We start from the raw sequence: 20,591 nt of genomic DNA on the forward strand, positions 1-20,591 counted from the left end.
GATAAGAAGATTGCAACTCAAGAAGATTTATAGTAGTCTATAAGAAAGTCAAGATTACCCTAGCCGGATAGAGCATCAGCCCACGGAATGAAGGATCCATGGTTGGATTCAGGTCAAAGGCACGTGCGTCAGTTGCAGGCTTGATCTGTAGGTGGAGAAGGCAACCAATAGATGTGAGATCTCACCTCAATGTTTCTCTGTCTCTGCCTCTCCATTCCACTCTCTCTAAAAATGAATATCCCCAGGTGAGGATTAACAACAAAAACAGTCAAGATTAGAACGCAGTTCTCCCTATTCTCTCCACCATGCCATCGTGGTAGGTGCTTTCCATTAATTAACTTTGGAAAACAAGTTTGAGACACCAGAATTACAAGGACAGTTCAGCTTATCCTATACTAATAAAAGACAAACATGCAAATTAACTGTACTTTTGCTATGCCTTAAGCCACACCCACCAGCCAATCAGAGCGACTATATGCAAATTAACCCAACCAAGATGGCTGCCAGCAGCCATGGAGCTGGAGTGAGCAGGAGGCTTGAGTGATAGAGGAAGCCAAGCTTCCCCTCCTGCCACTGCCCAGCTCTGAGAGCCACTGAAAGCAACAAAGTTTCAATTATAGAAGGTAAGTAAACCCCAGATACCTGCTTTCAGCCAGCCGTGGCTACGGAGCTGGAGCGAGCAGGAGTGGGTTTCCCCTGGCAATAGAGGAAGCCAAGCTTTTCGCAGGCCTCCGCTAAAGGCAACAAAGTTTTAATTATAGAAGGTAAATAAATCCCAGAATAAAAAAAGAAAAAGAAAAAAAGGAGAGGCTGGGAGCTTTCATCACCAGGTTGCTTGGCCAGCCTGAAAACAGCCTTCAGCCCCTCACCCAGACTGGCCAGGCACCCCAGTGGGGACCCCCCACCCTAAACGGGGTGTGGCCAGCCTGAAAAGAGCCATCAGCCCCTCACCCAGTGTGGCCAAACCTCCATGGGGTGAGGGTCCCCACTGGTGTGGACATCCTCCGAGGGGTCCCACACTGCAAGAGGGCATAGGCCGGGCTGAGGGACCCCCCCGAGTGTGCAAATTTTTATGCACGGGGCCTCTAGTTAAAAATAAATAATCATATCCCTAGACGATTTGGATCAGTGGATAGAGCGTTGGCCTGCAGATCAAAGGGCCCCAGGGGTTTGATTCCTGGCAAGAGCACATACGATAGTCACAGGCTGCTCCGGGCCCTGGTCCGGACTCCTGCAGGGTGCAACCAAAAGATGATTGACGTTTCTCTCTTTCTCTGTCGTTCCCTCTCTCTCTAAAAACAAACAAACAAAAATCCTGGGGTGAGGACTAACAAAAAAATAAATGAATGAATACTTATTTTGTATGTAGAAAAATGAAATACTCAAATCTCTCTGACCCTCCCCTGCTAGGAACTTAAACGTTAAACTGAGTTCTCTAGTTGTGCACAAATCCACAGCAATTTAGACTTTGCACAGCTAGGGAACTACTTTCCTAACAATTGTATCTTAATCAAATTGAATAAAAAATGTAAACACATGAAATGGAAGGGAAGAAACTGTCTGTACTCCTCCCTTCTGGCCACATTTGTCTCTATTTTCATGATCGAGTTTCTCAAGCCAGGGGCACAGGGCCAAAACTATTTGGCAAAGACCCGCAGAACACCTAACAAGCGCAGCCTCCACAGGAGCGGAGCGACCTGAATTCCAGCCTGATTTGCGCTCCAGTCTCATCCCGGGTGTTGCCCTAAGCAGCCGCCTAAACGCGAGGTGGTTTCCTTCATAGTAACACGAGGTCAGTGCGCACAGATGAATTTAAACGTGTGATTGTACTCACGCTTTGCATACTTAAGTCCATAAATGTACACTTAAAACAATAGATGTATATACTGAGTTTACTTCGTCTGAAGTCACGTGCTTCTCCCCTTCCCTGTGACACTCGGGGGGCCTCCTTGGGGGGACCCCAGCTGGGCTTCTCTGGGCGCAGCACCCGTCAGTCGGAGGCCTGCCTGGCTAAAAAAAGGCAGGCCCCGGGCACTTGACTCTGCGCCCGGGACAGTCCCTAACCATTCCTAATTCGGGGCGGCCCGGCCACCTGTTCCCGGCAGCCAATGGGCGCGACGGGGGGCGGGGGTGGGCGCGGCGAGGCTACAAAAGGCGGCGGGCCGAGTGCCCAGGCACCCCGCTGCGGGCGCGCTCTCGGGACGGCGGACGGGCGGACGCGGCGCAGCGCAGGGACCATTCGGCGGGCGGACCCGGCGGGAGCGGCGCGATGCTGCGGGTGCGGTGCCTGCGCGGCGGGAGCCGCGGCGCCGAGGCGGTGCACTACATCGGGTCTCAGGTGCGTGCGCCGCCCGCCTCGCTCTGCCCCAGCCGGCATTGCAGACCGGGTCCTTTCTGCTCCCTCCGGGAAGCTCGGCTTCAGGAATCTTTGCTGGCTGCCGGGAGCTTGGCGGGGCCCCGGCCTGGGGACACACCCCGAGGGTGCCCTGGGTCTCTGCACGCCTCCGGCCGCGGTGGCCATCAGCGCAGGGGACGCCGCCCTCCTCAGCCGCATCTCTTTCGCTCCACGGAGCTTGTGGCCCGGAGGGGACGGGAGTGACAAAAGCACCTTTTAGTAAAAAGGTGCTGTTACTGGGGTTCAGTGCCTTCTCTGGGCATAGAGTTGGGCATGCGTGTGGGGTGGACGGGAGAAGAGGCAGAGCGGGGATTTAGGACGGAGAGGGAGCGGGCAGGCCCACTCTCAGTGTAACATGGATGCTGAGTCGCGAGGAGAAGTTGGAGCGGGTTTGGTCTGTGCCCAGAGTTTCTGTCCGGTCCCCGCCCTCCACTTCCCAGGTGTGTGAGCGCGCGCTTACAGACTCTCCCAGCATGTAAAGCCAGGACTATCGAGGCAGTTTGGCCATCCCTCCCCCGCCCCCCAGCCCCCCCCCCCCCCCCCCCCCCCCCGCCAGCCCCAGCAACTGGTTCCAGAACAGCTGTCACTCTCCTTGCTTTGGTCCCCACCCCTGACTCCCCTCCTGCCTCCTTGCTAAGGCCTTAACCGGGCAGGATAGAGATCTGGGGACTTGGGATTTGCCCTGTGGTGAGGGACTCTCCCTGCTCTTGATTCTTAAAGGCCCTGCATTTTCAAAAGGCTTTTTCCCCCAAGTGCTTAGATCTCCTTTCTAGCTGTTTAAATTTGTGCCTAGGTGAATCCTTATCTTGGCCATGGACCATCTGTAAAATGGAGTAGGTGGCACTTGGTTATTCTCAAAATTGAAGTGCCAAAGAATGTGAAATGTGTGTCAGCAATGAACAAATTTTGGTTTGAAACTGATGATTTTAAAAGATAAAACCCTCTATATATTTTCACTTTGGGGGGAAAAAAATCTAATATTGGTCATCGTTAATACTGAAGAGGAAAGGCGACTCCCTCCCCAGCTGGTCTTGGCAGGGAGACTCGGAGCAGCTTTCTGTGGTTTTCTGGGAAGAGGGTGACCCATCATCTGCAGGCCAGTTGCTTAATTAAAGCTCGACTGCAGAAAACCATTCTGAGATATAAATGGGGCCTATGATCGTTGGGGACAACATCTTCTGAGGTGTTTTAAAGAGTTACGCCAATTAACATAATAGATAAGAAGATAATGTATAAATAGGAAGGTAAAACTCACCTGACACCAGTACCTACTTATAAACTAACATCTTGGTTTAAACTCTCTAAAAGGATTCTAAATGTCTCACTTTGTTACCCTGGGTTTTCATCCCACTTCTACTTCCCCTCGCCCCAAGTACTGTACCTGACCAACAATAATCTCTTCTTTGTTCTTGGAAGGTTGGAAGAACCTTAACGGGATGGGTGCAGCGAACTTTTCAGAGCACCCAGGCAGCTACGGCTTCCTCCAGGAATTCCTGTGCAGCTGAGGACAAAGCCACTGATCCTCTGCCCAAGGACTGCCCGGTTTCTTCTTACAACGAATGGGACCCCTTGGAGGAAGTGATAGTGGGCAGAGCAGAAAACGCCTGTGTTCCACCATTCACCGTGGAGGTGAAGGTAAAAGCAAGGGTGTTCACATGTCTGAAGTGGGGGGCACTCCTCACCTTCTGTAGTCTGGCTTCGCTCCCTCACTCCTCTAATTGCTTTCTCTTTACTTACTCCAGAGTCCCAAATCCAGGGTTGATTTTGAGTTCTCTTAACTGGCATCCCTGCAGTATTTGACACTATTCACACAGAATTCTGTGGATTCTGAGAGATTCCTTTCTGGGGATGTTAGTTCTTTAACTACTCCTCACATCTTCTTTCGCTGGCTATAGTGCTGGGGCTGGCCCTCTTCTCTTAGCTGTTCTCACAGCTTCAGATCCTACCTCCACTCGGGCCCCAATTTCTCTCCTGAACTCTGTCCAGATCAGCATGTTCCACTCACTCCTTACTGGTTGTTGCCACAGGACCTCAACATCTTGAATTCAACTGCCAGTCACTCTGCTAAGCAGGACGCTTCTTCACTTTTTCCTTTCGGTTTTTGGCATTCCTCTTTACCCAAGCTGAAACACCAAGGAATCATCTTTGATTCCTGTTTCAGTCACATCCTCCACGTTCATTCTCCAAGATCTAACAAGCCTTTTGTCAAAGTGAACTTTGCCTCCAATCCTCTGCCGCTGCCTTTGGTCAGGTTGTCATCTACTGTCTGGACTATTGCAGTTAACTCCTTACTGGTCTCCCCAATTCACTCTTCTCTCCCAACCACCTTCCAGCTTCTATCAGAGTGATTTTTTAAAAACCAAAATTCAATCATGTTACTCATCACTGCTGTATTTTCTACCTCTTTGCTTGGGATGAAGTCCTCATGGTATTCAAAATCCTTCACAATTTGGCTCATGTCTGCATTTCCAGGACTCCCCATTTCACTCACTGACTCATGTGTTAGTATGGCAGGTTAGCAAATGTGCATTCCTACTGGATCGCTCTCACCTGTAATATTCCACCCTGGTTTTCGACAGACTTTAAAAGATAACCATATACACAGCCAAACCAGACTACTCACTAGTCCCCAAACAAGCCGTTTCTCACACCTAGGTCTCTTCCACCCTTCTTCCAGCACCCCTCTTACCATGACTAGCTCCCATGGCACCTACCACAGAGCCTTACAGGATTTCCCTGTAACGAGTAATATCTCTCTTTTTAAAAAACTCCCAGTGTTCTTCATCTGTATATCCTATGGCCAGGGCCTCCGTGGTTTGGTGTTCAGGCTGTATACTGCATAAGGGTCCCATAGCTGAGGGAGTGCCATCAATATTGTAGACACAGCCTACCCTTCCATTAATCATGTGTTACAAATATATCTTCAATGTACTTAAATTCCTCCTGAATGTTGACATTTGTATTTGTAACGTGGATTGAGGAAATAAGTTCTTTTACATCCTTGTCATCATCATCAGAAATGTTGCCTACGTTGTACCAGGGCTCCAGAGGTATGAGCAGAAAATAACTTAGTATTTGAAGAGATATTATGTTCATATAGAAACGAAGACTAATACTAAGTATCTTATGCCAACCAACTGAGAAGACAGTTGAACTGAAGTTACAGGAGAGCTAAGGAAAAAGCAATGACCAGGTGCAAAATAGTTGGAAAGTCTTCTAGAAGAAAATGATTCTTGAGTTAGACTTTGAAGACAGAGTAGGAAAAGTAACAAACTTCTAATTGTTCTGAAACTTATCTTTGGTTCTGATTTTGAAGAACAGATTAATTTCTGTCATCAACATGTCTCAATTTTTTTTTATCCTCACCTGAGGACAGTTTCCAATGAATTTTAGAGAGAAGGGAAGGGAGGGAGAGAGAGAGAACCATCAATGTGACGGAGAAATATTGATTGGTTGCCTCCGGCATGTGCCCGGACCTGAGCCAGGGGATTGAGCCAGAAACCAAAGCATGTGCCCTGACCAGGAATTGAACCCTTGACCTTTCCATGTATAGAACGATGCTCCTACCAATCAGGGCCACATGTTTTAAAAGGCATGATCTTTTTAAAATCCTTTCTTGCAAAGATGTCCCATCCCCTAATCATTTTATTTTTATTTTAAAATATATTTTATTGATTTTCTACAGAAAGGAAGGGAGAGGGATAGAGAGTTAGAAACATCGATCAGCTGCCTCCTGCACACCCCCTACTGGGGATGTGCCCGCAACCAAGGTACATGCCCTTGACTGGAATCGAACCTGGGACCCTTCAGTCCACAGGCTGACTCTCCATCCACCGAGCCAAACCAGTTAGGGCCCTAATCATTTTAATTTGGTGAAGTTAAATTTCAATTTCAGGCAGTAGTTTATCCTTTTTTTTTTAATAATTTTTATTTCTTGAAGTATTACAAAGAGTATTACATATGTCTCCCCTTTTCCCCCATCCTTCTACTTGTCTTTAAAATTATTGACTTTCATACTGTGTGATATTATGTAATCAGAATTCTCAGACATTATTTTTAGTTTTATGTTCCTTGACTTATAACTTTGGACTTTGTAATTTCATGGGATGTGGGAAGTGAACCAGGCTGAAATCAGGAGACTGGGATTGAATTAGGTATTTGATAAAGATTGATAACTAGTCTCAGTTAATCAGTGGTTTTACCTTGTGCAAAATTCCACAAATTTCTGGGCCTCTGTCAAATCAAGGTATTAAGAAGTTTGATATCTACCTAACACAATTAAATATGAAGGTAAAGGTTACATGTTAAGTATTTTAAAGGACAAAACCATAACTCATTGTAGTTGTATGGATCCAGTTTGCTAATTACATTATAAAAGTACACTGGAGGTATAATAGTTGTAGATATTAGTAGCATTAGCAGTATTGATTTCATTTATTTGTCTGGATATTTCTGCTTTATGCCACATACTAAAAACTAGGTATTGAGGGAGCAGAAAGCAAATCTAAGACATGCATGATCCCTGGGGGCAAGGCCTTACCATCTTCTAGTTGGAGGAAAATGACACCGATGTATTAATCAGTTGTGGGAACAATGAAAGATAAAACAATGTAGTAAATTATTTATGCAATTACAGCATAAAATATGTGGGAGATGTAGGTGCTAGCTAAACTTTATGTTGTCAGAAAACACAATTTTTAAAACCTATATGGCTTTTTAATTCTGCAAAATATAATTAATACTTTCCATCAAATATGTGCTTTTTGTTTTGCTTTTATTTTTTATAAAGCCTTTGATAAAAGACCTTTTATGAAGTATAAAATCTATAAAAGTTAATGTAATATGTTTGTAGCTGGATAAATAAGAAATTTCTATTGAGGTTTCCTAGCCTTCCAAAGACTGTATTTAAAATCGATTTGGCAATCCCTGCTGAAAGATTTTAGGCTCTGAAAAACTATAAAGTTTCTAGGAATACAGCCACATCTCCACAACATTATTAAAAACAGTGTTTTAGTGTGTTTTTTTTTTTAAATCTTGCAGACACTTGGTAAATGATTGATAACTCATTTAGCAGGGTTATAAAGGAAGTGTAAATGGTTTCCAACCATCTCCTGGAAAATACAATGTACCCTGATCATTTGGACTTTGTCCAACCTTAGCCAGAGTATGAGCTATACAAGTCACACTTGTTCAAATAATTTGTTTCTCCCGGGGAAGTTTACTTTATATTTGTTTAGGCAAGCTTTGATCTGCACAAATAGTCACATAGGCTACGTTGGAATGTGCCTGGCAAGACGACATGGCTGTGCACCTGCCATGACCCAGTGTTAAATTTTCAAAGGCTTCTTGTGCCCAAGTGGATTATAAGAGATGTGCCTGGCATGAGAAGGAAGAAGTGGTGAATGGATGGAGTACCAGAATGTGTCTGAGAGGAATATAAAGAGTCATTATTATCCTCTCCTTCTGGTTGCTGCTGCAGGACTTCCTAGGCGTAGACAACAGTGAAGTGCTTTTGTTTTGTTTTTTAAAGGAGTGGATTGATCCTAAAAAATACATAGATACATGGAACAGACTGGCGGGTGCCAGAAGGGAGGGGCTAGGGGTAACTGGATAAAGAAGGTGAGAGGATTAGCTAAAAAACATATGCATACACCATGAACAGGGACAATAGTGTGGTGAAGACCAAAGAAGGGGGAAGAGGGAGTAGGTGAAAGTGGGCTATGTGGGGGAGGGGGTGAGCGCAGGGAATGAGGCACATCTGCAATAGTGTCAACATTAAAAAATTTTCATGAAGCCCTAACTGGTTTGGCTCAGTGGATAGAGCGTCAGCCTGTGGACTGAAGGGTCCCAGGTTCGATTCCAGTCAAGGGCATGTACCTTGGTTGCGGGCATATCCCCAGTGGGGGGTTGCAGGAGGCAGCTGATCAATGTTTCTAACTCTCTATCCCTCTTCCTTCCTCTCTGTAAAAAAATCAATGAAATATATTTTTTTAAAAATTTTTTTAATGAAAAAAGAAGTACTCAAATTTTTAATACTGATAACATTTTTCTGGGGCTAGATATTGAGTCTATTGTTTACCTATAGATCTTCAAAAGTAAAGCAATTAATACTTTAGACAGGGGTTGGTAAACTTTTCTGTGTAGGACCAAATAAATATTTCAGCCTTTGCAGACCATAGGTCTCTGTTGCGCAAGTACCCACGCTCAGCTCTGCCACTGTCGTGCAAAACAACCACAGACAATGTGTAAAGGAATGTGTGTAAGTTCCCATAACACTTTATGTACAAAAACAGGCAGAGGGCAGATTTAACCCATGGACTTTAGTTTGCCAATCCCTGTTTTAAAGCTTACTGACATTCTTCATGTTTGCTAAAGACCTGTTAGTTAGATTCCTAATCCTTCTCCAGCAGGTTCAGCTCCAGCCTAACTGATGGGAACCTCCTAGATACTGAACTAAGAAGAGGCAGGTCTGCTTCCATATGTTTGATATTTGTTAGGCTGAGGTAAAGATGGGAGTATAGCCAAAAATCTGGAAAAGACACCCTCTTTGACATTGAAGAGTTAGACATTTAGACAAACTATATTTCCTTACGCAGTTTCCCTTCTTGAAAGCACTTACCACTGTCTGAAATGGTCTGATCTGTGATGGCAGCCTTCTTAACTGGCATGGTCAGGACTGGTAATTGGTCACTTATTCAATGATATATGGACATATTTTTTAAATACTGGCTTTAAACATTTTATAAAACTAAAATATATAAATGTACATTGCTTTGTCAACCTTTTGGTGAAGGTCACAGGCTTTTTCTTATCTTTGGATCTTCTGATTGGAATTCTGCTTCATCTATTTTGATAGGTTACATTCATATGCATCACCTATATTTCTCAATGTATTTCTTTAAATTAACTGAAAACTTAGCCACATGCAAAACAATCTCAATGAAGAATCCTCTAGATTTTTATACTTTTGAAAATATTTTACTATTGTATCTACCCTAATTTAACAGTAATTTTTAGCAAATTGGTTGGGCCTTTTTAAAAGCATTCAACTGTTTTCCATTCAGTTGTCTCTTAAAACATCAAGGGGATTTAGACTTCTTCATTCAACAAATATTGAATGTCTTCCCAGAGAAGCACTGTGTCCATGCTGGGGTCCAACACTGGATGAGACGTGGTCTTAAGTCTCATTTCTGTTAAGCTATACAAATTGTGGTTCACCACCTATAAATCTATCGTGAGTCATATTTTTCTTCTGTATTTCACTTTCTTCTGCTTCTAGGCCAACACATATGAAAAGTACTGGCCATTTTACCAGAAGCATGGAGGCCATTATTTTCCCAAAGATCATTTGAAAAAGGCTGTTGCTGAAATTGAAGAAATGTGCAATATTTTAAAAATGGAAGGAGTGACAGTGAGGAGGCCTGACCCCATTGACTGGTCCTTAAAGTATAAAACTCCTGATTTCGAGTCTACGGGTAAGTGATGTTAGATCCCTAAATTGCTAGTGTCTTAATTTTATATTTCTTTCTTAATGTGTAAGGAGAAAACTCTGATAATTTCTCAGTGGTTCCTTTGTTTTAATAATTCTTCAAAACTGTAAGGATTACTTAGGAACAGTTTGGTTCTTTTTGATATGATTAAGTTGTATACATTCAAAATTCATTATAAATCTGGGATCTCCTTGAAAGAATCCACTTTTCTCAACTTTATGATAATTTTCTTACATAAGAAGAGTGGATTCTATTTAATTTTCCTCAAGAACCGAAGTTAAGAGAGGAACAGAAACATCCCCCCCTTTTTTAAATTGACACCACTACAAGATTGTTCTTGTGCCTGAGTTCAGTCTAATTCACAGTTCTAGAAGCTATCCTGTCCCAACTTTTATCTTATCATACTGATATTCCCGGAAGAATTCTGTTTCTGTGTAGCAAGAAAAAAGCTTTCAAAAGGTGGAAACTTGGGGTTCAAGACCATTTTGAACAAGAATCTTACTGCTTCACTTTTTTCTTTGTTTTGGTTTGGCTTCAGGATCCTCACACAGAATTCATGTTAACAATCTAGTATCTATCATTCCATATTTTTTTCATTTGCACATAATTATATACATTCACACATACAGATTTTCTGTAAATTTTTTTTTTTTTTACCGAAAAATGGGATCATATTATATAGACTTCTCTGTCTTGGCAATTAGCATTACTAAGGCTATTGTGGAACTTTCGGTCCGATAGGTTTATATGGCGCGATGCCTCGAGACATCTTGATGGTTGTGGGCAATGAGATTATTGAGGCTCCCATGGCATGGCGAGCTCGATTCTTTGAGTACCGTGCATACCGATCAATTATCAAAGACTACTTCCACCGTGGCGCCAAGTGGACAACAGCTCCTAAGCCCACAATGGCTGATGAGCTTTATGACCAGGTAAGTCCCGAATTATAGGTGTGCTTATTAGTAACTTTTCTAAATGACCCACAGTGAGATGGAGATTCTCTGATACCTTGTATTTGTTATGCATTTTATGATGAAAATAAGAGTAAATGATATTGTGATAATAATAGTTGTAATGGCTAATACTTATTTGGTGCTTACTATGTGTCAGGTCTTGAACTAAGGACTTTATTTACATCCTCAGACCTTTGCATACTTCACAACCACCCCATGAGGAAATAGTATCATTCCATTACAGGGAGCAGCAAAATTTGCCTGAAGGCACACAAAATTTGCCTGAGTCATCGGTGGCGAGAGAAAAGTCACTACACTTCATTCTGTTCTAGAAAAAGAATTTGGTCTACAGGCCAAATTCTCATAAAAGGGAGTATATGCCCCTTATTAGATAATGTACGATTTGATCATTTATAGAAAGAATTAAAAAAAAAAAAAAACTTCTTCCAGGGGTTTAAAGACAGAAATAAATAATAAATTCATTCTACCACACCCAATCAAATTTGGCAGGGAAACATGACATCTCATTTTATGGCAGGAGTTAGGCTCAGGACCAAATTCCTTTTCTAAAAGAACAGAATGACTTCATCCTGTTGACAGTCAATATTGTAGGTAGGTACATAAATCAATTATGGGTCACGGAATATTTTCAGAAACACTACTGCCTCTGTACCACTTGCTTCTAAGTATCAGGAAAATGCTGTCATGCCATTTTTTGTTGTTATTTTTTTGGTTTGGTTAGCATGTGCCTACATCTTACATGTTTTAGGGTAGTAGTATGTTGGGAAATGATGGTGATAAATGGATTTTCTTAATAAAAAATGTCCTATAAATAGTTTTCTCATGAACCAACGAGTTGTGTGTGTTCATTCTTGTTCCAATTAGGATTACCCCATCCATTCTGTAGAAGATAGACACAAGTTGGCTGCTCAGGGAAAATTTGTAACGACTGAATTTGAGCCATGCTTTGATGCTGCTGACTTTATTCGAGCTGGAAGAGATATTTTTGCACAGAGAAGCCAGGTTGATAAAGGATGCCTCTGAAATTCCACACATTTTGTTATTGTATTTTTTTATTTCCAAATTCAAATATTTCCATCCTATTTTTAGTTTCCTGATTTATGTCTTCCTTTTGTTTTCAGGTTACAAACTACCTGGGCATTGAATGGATGCGTAGGCATCTTGCTCCACACTACAAAGTGCATATCATCTCCTTTAAAGACCCTAATCCAATGCATATTGATGCCACCTTCAATATCATTGGACCTGGTCTTGTGCTTTCCAACCCGGACCGACCGTGTCACCAGGTAAGGAATTTGTTAGGACTCTGGAAAAGTAATAGAGTCCAGCAATGGAAGTCATTGCCACTTTTATTTTAAGCACTTCCATGAATCCTAATGGTTTTAAATGACAAATTCAGCAATATTCAACATTCTTATCATTGAAATTAGATTACTTGTTATATTTACTACAAGATGTCCAACACTCAGACATATACAGTGTAGTGTCATCAGACTTTGGCTGTGCTGTGAGAGCCTCAAGCTTGTGCACATATGTATGTTTTTCTTAAACAAAGTAGTATTACAATAGCTCCCTTTCATCCATGGGGATACATTCCAAGACCCCCTGTGGATGCCTAAAACCATGGGTAGTACTGAACCCTATATATATACTATGTTTTCCCTATACGTATATGCTTATAGTAGTTTAATTTATATAATAGGCACAGAAAGAAATCAACAATAAAACTAATAATAAAATAGAACAATGATAACAGTATACTGTAACAAAAGTTATGTGAATGTGCTCTCTCTCTCAAAATACCTGGAATTTTCCATTTAATATTTTCTGACCATAGTTGACCTCAGGTAACTGAAATCCCAGAAAGCAAAACCATGGGTAAGGTTCCAATTGCAGCTGCATTGCAAACAAGATGATCCCTGCACATCTGGGGCAGTGCCACTGCCCCTGGGCAGTGCATATCTTCCCTCTCTAGTGGGTCAGGCCTCTTTCAGCCAGCCCCACCCCAGGGGGAAGAGCAGAGCCGCTGCATTGCAACTGATCTGTCCCCATCACCTGAGCCTCTTACTTCCGCCTGCTGCCCTCTACTTCCAATTGGGTGGTTGGTGAGTGATTTTGTTATTTGCGAGGCTTTAGTACATGTCTTTAAAATCACTATTTTACCATGTCACTCTTCATTTTTATCCCATAAATTTAGACAAAATGACCAAGATTAGTTATTCATTTCAATATAATTCATTGCTATACTACTAGTAAGTGGGTAAGTGAACATAGGGACAGCTGAGTTATAATAAATAGGTCACTAAGGATAATTAGGGTTCTTAAGGAGTACAACCCTAACATTTGTCTTTATACCATGGTCATCGATACAAAGTGATGGACTATGAAGTGGGTGGACTATGGGATTGACAGTCACATTTTTGTTTTGTTTTCTTATAACTAAATAGAAAATATTTTCATTTTCTTTCAAGAGAATTTCTCAAAAAAAGTGTCTTTGGCATTTTAAAATTTCTGAGCCCGAGAAAAGCACAAGAATATTTTTAAAAGCTTTAACATTTCTGTTATTTCTAAACTTTCATCTGGTAATCTGGGGATTTTATGTATAATTTAAATTAGGATTCAGAGAAAATCATCCAAAGTCTTGAAAATTTAATTTCTTTATATTGACAATTGAGAAGATAGCTTCTCAAAAATAATTATTAATCACAAAGGCTCCTAGGGACCAAGAATGATAAGAATAGGTGAAAGCCTCTTTGTTTTTTTTCCGTCTTGCAGATTGATCTTTTCAAGAAAGCAGGATGGACCATCGTTACTCCTCCAATACCAGTCATTCCAGATGGTATGTTTACTTTTATGTACTCACAGACTAAAATGATTACTTCAGTGACCAGAATCTTTCACCTATAGATAGCAGCCCACATTTTTAGAAATTCAGAGAAAACATTTCCCAGTAAGGAGTGAACTGGCGCTTAGAACCACGGAGACTAAAACAACGCTGCACTGTGTGTACCCGCTCCTTCCACAGAAAGTGAAGGGAAAGAGGGGGAATCAGTATGAAATAACAGCTCATAAAGCAAGAAACGACTTCGTAAATAAAACAAAGTGAAATCCGCATGTGTAATGAGTATAAATTGATTTATAGCATTTATAAATGGCCTTAAGTTAAAAATTTTGGAGGGAAAGTGAACTCTGAAAACTGAACTGTCACTTTAATGTTCTTCACTTTCAAATCCTTGATTTAAATAAAAATGATTACAGACACAATTTAAAAGTTGTTGCTATTTTTAGATCACCCACTCTGGATGTCATCCAAATGGCTTTCCATGAATGTCTTAATGCTAGATGAAAAACGTGTTATGGTGGATGCCAATGAAGTCCCAATTCAAAAGATGTTTGAAAAGCTGGGTATGTACAATATATGAAGCATGTTGTCATATATGAAGAACTGAAGAAATGACAAGCTAGGTTTGATGTATGCTTTATTTAATTCCTTTTCTGTTCCTTTTCGAGGTACCAAGTTGTTATTTTGTAGATGGACAATATTTTTGTTTTCAACAACATAACCTCAAAAGGTTGGAGGTGCATCCCAGGCTCCTCAGTCTCCCCCCTAGCAATAAGTGTACCCATCTTCTATGACGTACCTAGCCTCCGGGGGCCCATGTTTGGAGAACTGCCCCTTTGTAGTTGAGCATATACATTATTCAGCCCTTCCCCAAACAAGAAATTGTTGAGGGTACTTTAAAACAATTTAATGTCATTACATATTATAAATGACATAAGGGTACTGACACATAAGTGACATATGTATGGTAAGCACAGTGAACAAAGTAACGAAATGCAGTAGAGGATGTCAGTAAATCATCTTTGAACTAAAAAGTAAAACTGATTTTTATTTAGGTAGGAGTTTGCTTATCCTAATATTCAAAATATGGACCAGGTATTCTAATACTATGGAGGAAAGTGTTGAAAGAAGGGATTTTCATATAGCTGTTATATAGAGTACAAAAGTATGTGTGTTGACCACTCTTAACATACTTGACATATCTTGAGTGTTAAATAAAGCCAGGTAGTCCACTTGTTGCCATTGAGTCATGTTTTGATTTATTTCAGGTGCACTACCCCAAAAAAATGTTTGACCCTTTTAACACATCTCTCCTTAATGTAATCTATAATAATAAAAGTATAATATGCTAATTAAACCAGACGTCCTTCTGGACAACCTTCCAGACAAAGCCAGGGCTTCAAGGAAAGCCTGGTCCTGGGTGCCTGCTGGCAGCCGGGGGAAGAAGGTCCTACTCTTACAGGAATTTCGTGCATTGGGCCTCTAATATCAGTATAAAAAGAATTGGTCTATCAGAGTCAGACTGAGCCCAATCTAATGATTTAACCCCTAATGCTATGCCCCTCCCACCCCTGCTTTCATTAAGTAACCCAATTGCTTGGGTTCAGTTTCTTTATCCATTAAGACTTAATTATTTCTCAACTTAAAATATTATCAAGTACCCAAGATCTGATTTACAATTTTTTTGTGTGTGTAATAAAGTCTTTTTAGACACAGGGGACTTGTTAAGCAAACCTTTTCAAGTAATTGAATTTTCTCCAATTCAGGATTAATATGGATCTAGAAATCTGAGTAAGATAGCTACATCTATCAGGAAACATATGCTTGTATTGAAAGCTCACCCCTTATCCCAAGCCTACTCCTTACCTCTGCCCTACCTACTCTTACTCTTCAAAGCCCTGCTCGGTCTCACTTTCTCAGGTAAGTCTTTCCGATGGCTCCTGCTGCCTTCCCTGCCTGACCATACCAATGGAACCTTTAGTGACTCTGTAGCTGATTTTTCCCCCTCAAAATAATGGGTTCTTGAGGGAGGAGAACAGATTTTCTTTTTAAAACCCCATTATGCCAACCACAACAGATTCTTCCTAAATACCACTGGTTGATTTGGCACATTGTGGCCTTGTCAATACAAATAGTGCCAGATTAAACTGATTGTCTCAGTACCTTTGGTACCGGTATGACCATACAACCAGATATGAAAATATGAGTTCTGTTTCAATGTTTCCTTAAGGTGGCCTGGTATAAAATCAGTCATATCAGATAAACTTTGCTTGTATGTAAGTAAAGCCAACTTTTCAGGTTGGGTAAAGTAGACTTTTCCTACTTAGTTGACCTGGTAAAATTAGAAGCAGTCTGGCAAAATAGTTACAGCATAATTCTAAAGGCCTTGAAATGTTAGTGCTTGCTTGTTTTTTGTACATTTGATAGACATATCTGCTCATCCTACCTATTGTCTTGTGAATAGTCAGTGGCACAAAATAGAGTTCAGAATCTTTGCTGACGTTTTGGTGACTGTTTTATATAAGCAGTGGAACAGATCAGATAAAATATAATTGGTGAAAATAAAATTGAAAGACTCCCCTGGGTTGGCATAGACCTAAGGATCAGAACTGTAGGCTTCCTGCCCTCTTTAGGCTTACTTCCTGTAGGAGAATCTGCATGTGAATCCATCTAACTGGCCACGTCTCTCTCGTTCAATGCAGGTATCAGTACCGTTAAGGTTAACATTCGTAGTGCCAATTCCCTGGGAGGAGGCTTCCACTGCTGGACCTGCGATGTCCGGCGCCGAGGCACCCTACAGTCCTACTTTGACTGACCACACTCGATGGGGCTTGTGGCGTAGGGACAAGGTTCATTTTCCTGCTTTAAGAAGTGCATGAACTATAGTGCTTTAAACAATCATATCCTTAACAGGGGTCTTAAGCCTTCATTTTCTTTGTTACAAGGAAAATAACTTGTGCTATGTCTTACTTTCTGCTCCTAAATTTATTTGCTATTTGGCTTCAAGCATATAGTAACTTGGCCACTAATATTTAACCATCTACCTCTGTTTTTAATTTTCTTTCCAAAAGGCAGCTTGAACTGTTAGTCCTAATCTTCACTTTTTTTTTTTTTTTTTACTTTTTGTTACACTTGTGAATGATCATATCACTTCTTTTTTCTTAATGAAAGATTTAGAATATTCACAAATCTTAAGTAGAACCAGATAATTGTCTCTTTTTCTAATGAATTTTGGTAATTTTTATTTGTAAAAACAATAACCTAGACTATACAAACATTTAAGTAAATTTTCCATGAATGTTTTTAATACTCTCATCTCAACAGTGGTGATGTTTGCTACTAAAAACCTTTCCATACAACTTACCTCATTTCAAGTGATTTGTTTTCATCTCTTTTTCTTCTCTGATTATAATTTTATAGAAATATTTAGTGCAATAGGATATAACTACCAGTTCCCATCTCTAAATTTTGATATTCAGCATCGAATGGATATATTACACCTTTTGGTAATCTAAGATTTGTTTACAGATGTGCAAATTATTTAAAGTGCAGATTTTAAAGACATTAAAAACTAACAGAGGTAAAACCTACATGTGATATGAAGTAATTTTAATGTTGAATACTGTATGTGTATTTTTATTCTAATAAAGTTTTGTGTTACAGAAAATGAGTTTTATTAGAGTTTGGTGTCAATCTAATTATTTTGAGCGAATTACAGGATGTAACCCTTGGGACAGAATTCTAATGCTCTGATATAATCACTATAGTCGTCTCTAGTAGATAAAAATTTAAGCCTAATTCTTGTATTCAGAAATGTTTAGCAGAGTCCAATTTTGTTTATTAATTTACTCATTCAAAAATATCTGAATGTCTTCTGAATATAAGGGACTCATCCTAGGCCCCAGAAAAGAAAAAAAGAGTCTCTGTTCAAGATGCTAAATGTTTTGACTAATGAAAAACCTAGGGGTGGGAGATAGGTTTCAACCATGCCCTTGCCAACACTTTTGCTCCTGTGTATCCTGCTGTCTTTTTCGTCCACCACAGAAACACCTATCAGTCCTACACCTGGACTGACTCCTGCTTTAAAAAAAATCTATATGATCGTGTGGATTGGGGCACACTTGGGGTATACATTCCCTGGCCAAAATACTACTTGATCATGCTATTTACACACCCTCCACATTCTCCTCAGTGTCTATTCCAAACCTTCACTCTGTTCTCTTACTTGATCATATTACTTCATTTTTCACAGAAAAAAATGGCAGCCATCATGTGTCAGTTCCCTCAGCTTTTCTGTTCCAATCCCATACAAATTTATTTGCATTTGCATTCTCTGGTTAAAGTTATTTTTCTCCTTGCCTTCACTAGCTAAATTTCTAAAGCTTACTTCTCAACCCTCTACAAAGAGACACTTTTCTCACTGAGGCAGAAAAAGAGACAAATGTACCAACCATGTCTACTCCATACAACTTTGATTCTAATCTCTCTTTCAGCTATATCAGTTATCATATTTTCTACAACTCCTGTGTGTGTGTGTGTGTGTGTGTGTGTGTGTGTGTTTTCCCTCAGCAAATAATTAAGCTCAAAATAATATTCAAACAAAAACTATGGCAACTTCATTTTCCTTCAGAGCTAAGCTTCCAGAATACATCCACTAGCTCCACTATTTCACCTTTTATTTATTCCTCAATCTCCTGCTATCTGATTTCTACCTTAGCACTGCAAAGTACTGATGATATCTTTGACCTGACCTCTCAAGTGTCATTTCCAGTGGATACTATTAATACCACTCTCTTCCATCTCCTTTGTTTTGTTGTTAATCCTTGCCCAAGGACATGTTCCCATTGATTTTTAGAGAAAGAGGAAGGAAAAGACAGAGTGAGAAAGAGGAAGAGAAACAGAAACATCTATGTGAGAGAGAAACCTTGACTCCTTGCCTCCCATACGTGCCCCGACAGGGATCAAACCCACAATCTGGGCATGTGCCCTGACTGGGAATCAAACCTGAAACCTTTTGGTGTACAGGACGATGCTCCAACCAATTAAGCCACCTGGTCAGGGCTCTCCCATCTCTTTTTATTGATATTCAAGTTCCTTCTCTAAATTATTTTCCTCCTCCTCTTAAGAGGTGGATGTCCTTGGACCTTCTCTCTTCTCTTAAGATCCTGGGTGGTCTCATCTGTGACCCCATCCACATATCTCCTAATAACTCCCACGGGCCATGTGGGAGGAGGCCCTATGCCTACACTTACAGTCTTGCCCTATCCTTGCTCCAGGTCCTGTTCCCAACTGTCTGTCTGTGACTGGGCAGGGGCTGGCCACGAGCAGGTCTGCCTCAGGCCAGCCTGTAGGGTCACTGACTTTGTGTAGGAAAGATTTCACAACATGAGTCCAGATGGCTTTGAGAGTATGCGTATTAATGCTGGGGACAGTGAAACAAAGGAAGAAACTAGAGTAGAAGAAACAATAGTGGAGAGAGAGCCTAGGCCAGCGGTGGGCAAACTACGGCCTGCTGGCCGGATCCGGCCTTTTGAAATGAATAAAACTAAAAAAAAAAAAAAAAAAAAAAAAAAGACCGTACCCTTTTATGTAATGATGTTTACTCTGAATTTATATTAGTTCACACAAACACTCCATCCATGCTTTGGTTCCAGCCCTCCGGTCCAGTTTAAGAACCCATTGTGGCCCTCGAGTCAAAAAGTTTGCCTACCCCTGGTAGGCGGTGCTCTGCTTTGGCTCTGGAAATGTTATAGGAAAGCAGTGAGCCAAGGCAGGGCTGCTGTTAGCTCACTGGGAGGTCAGAGAAAAGGGAGCCTTAGAGTCGGGATCAGGGGGTGAGCCCTGGTAGAGCTGCCACTGCCCACCGCTCCCCTGGCTGCAAGTCCTGTGGGGACCGTTAGACTGTAAGAAGGATAAAAAGTTCATGCTCAGGAAGGGGCATAGGCATACTCTAGAGTGCGCCCACTTTGAGTCTTTGTCTTGAGGGCTTTTTATTATTTTTTTTCTTTCTTTCTGTAGGCAAAAAATCTTAGGGGAGGGTTTCAGTAGGATATTCATCAGCTTTCCCAGTGCATTTTTAATACGCTGATGTATTAAAATGAGTGTACAGGGGAGTTTTGGGTTATTCTTTGGGCTTTTGCTTTTACTGCAGGTCTGTCTGGCTTTAATGAGGTTTTTGTTATTTGTTCCCCAACCTCATCTGTCCTTGGGTTTAGCTGGCCCTGTTGGATCATTGTTCTCTATTTTCCCAGGCCAGGCTGATGTAAACTATGTATTTTCTGGTTAGGGAGGAGGGTATAAAACATTTGCTCCCAAGTGCCCTTGGTTTGGGAAGATAAGGTCTTGCAGTTCATACGCTGGCTGCAAGCTGCTCAAACTGTTTGGCCTTGTTTAAGTTTCTTGTCTCAGTTTCCCTTTCCCACTTGCCCTGGAATTTTCCTAGTTTCTTTTTGTCCTGCTACATGTAGACATTATCTGGATGTCCAAGGCATAGCAGGCTCAACGCAATATCACAATTGACTCTCCACCAAGACATCCTGGACTCTTCCCTCTTCCTCATCTCATCTTGTCCCTTCCATTGGCCTTTTGCATTGTTATTAAACAAGATAATATTTTCAACAAAGAGAGCTCAACTGAGTGACTTAGTAAATTCCCTATTTTTAGATCTTGTGACACTGCTCTTGCATATGCTCTTTTGTCAAGGTTGTGGAGGAAAACAGAAGCAGCCCAGTCTCCGCTACAGCTGCTATCAGCTTTCTAGCTGTCATCTACCACTCCTGCAACCCAGTGGCTTCTCTGTGATCTGCAGGAGGCCCACCATCTGTTCTCAGGTGTCCAGATAACATGCCAACAACTTCCGGCTATCACTCTTCCTAGGGAACACCAAGCCT

At 41.3% G+C, this 20,591-nt stretch overlaps 1 protein-coding gene across 2 annotated transcripts; it reads left to right on the top strand.

Moving 5' to 3' along the window:
* Positions 1 to 2,182: 2,182 nt before the first annotated feature.
* GATM (glycine amidinotransferase) lies at positions 2,183 to 17,377 on the top strand. Of its 2 annotated transcripts, none has more exons than XR_013995572.1 (9): positions 2,183 to 2,338; positions 3,812 to 4,030; positions 9,675 to 9,870; positions 10,627 to 10,817; positions 11,981 to 12,145; positions 13,635 to 13,698; positions 14,148 to 14,264; positions 15,468 to 15,621; positions 16,404 to 17,377. XR_013995572.1 is itself a non-coding variant. In XM_081084186.1 (9 exons), the coding sequence occupies exons 1-9, from the start codon at positions 2,270 to 2,272 to the stop codon at positions 16,514 to 16,516; spliced, it is 1,272 nt and encodes a 423-aa protein (XP_080940312.1). In that variant the 5' UTR covers positions 2,183 to 2,269; the 3' UTR covers positions 16,517 to 17,377. The 2 variants fall into 2 exon arrangements, 1 of the variants encoding a protein (XP_080940312.1); XM_081084186.1 differs by lacking the exon at positions 15,468 to 15,621 and adding an exon at positions 11,724 to 11,861.
* Positions 17,378 to 20,591: the final 3,214 nt, after the last annotated feature.

The sequence above is a fragment of the Myotis nattereri genome, assembly GCF_964212035.1.
Source record: "Myotis nattereri genome assembly, chromosome: 1".
Lineage (NCBI taxonomy): Eukaryota > Metazoa > Chordata > Mammalia > Chiroptera > Vespertilionidae > Myotis > Myotis nattereri.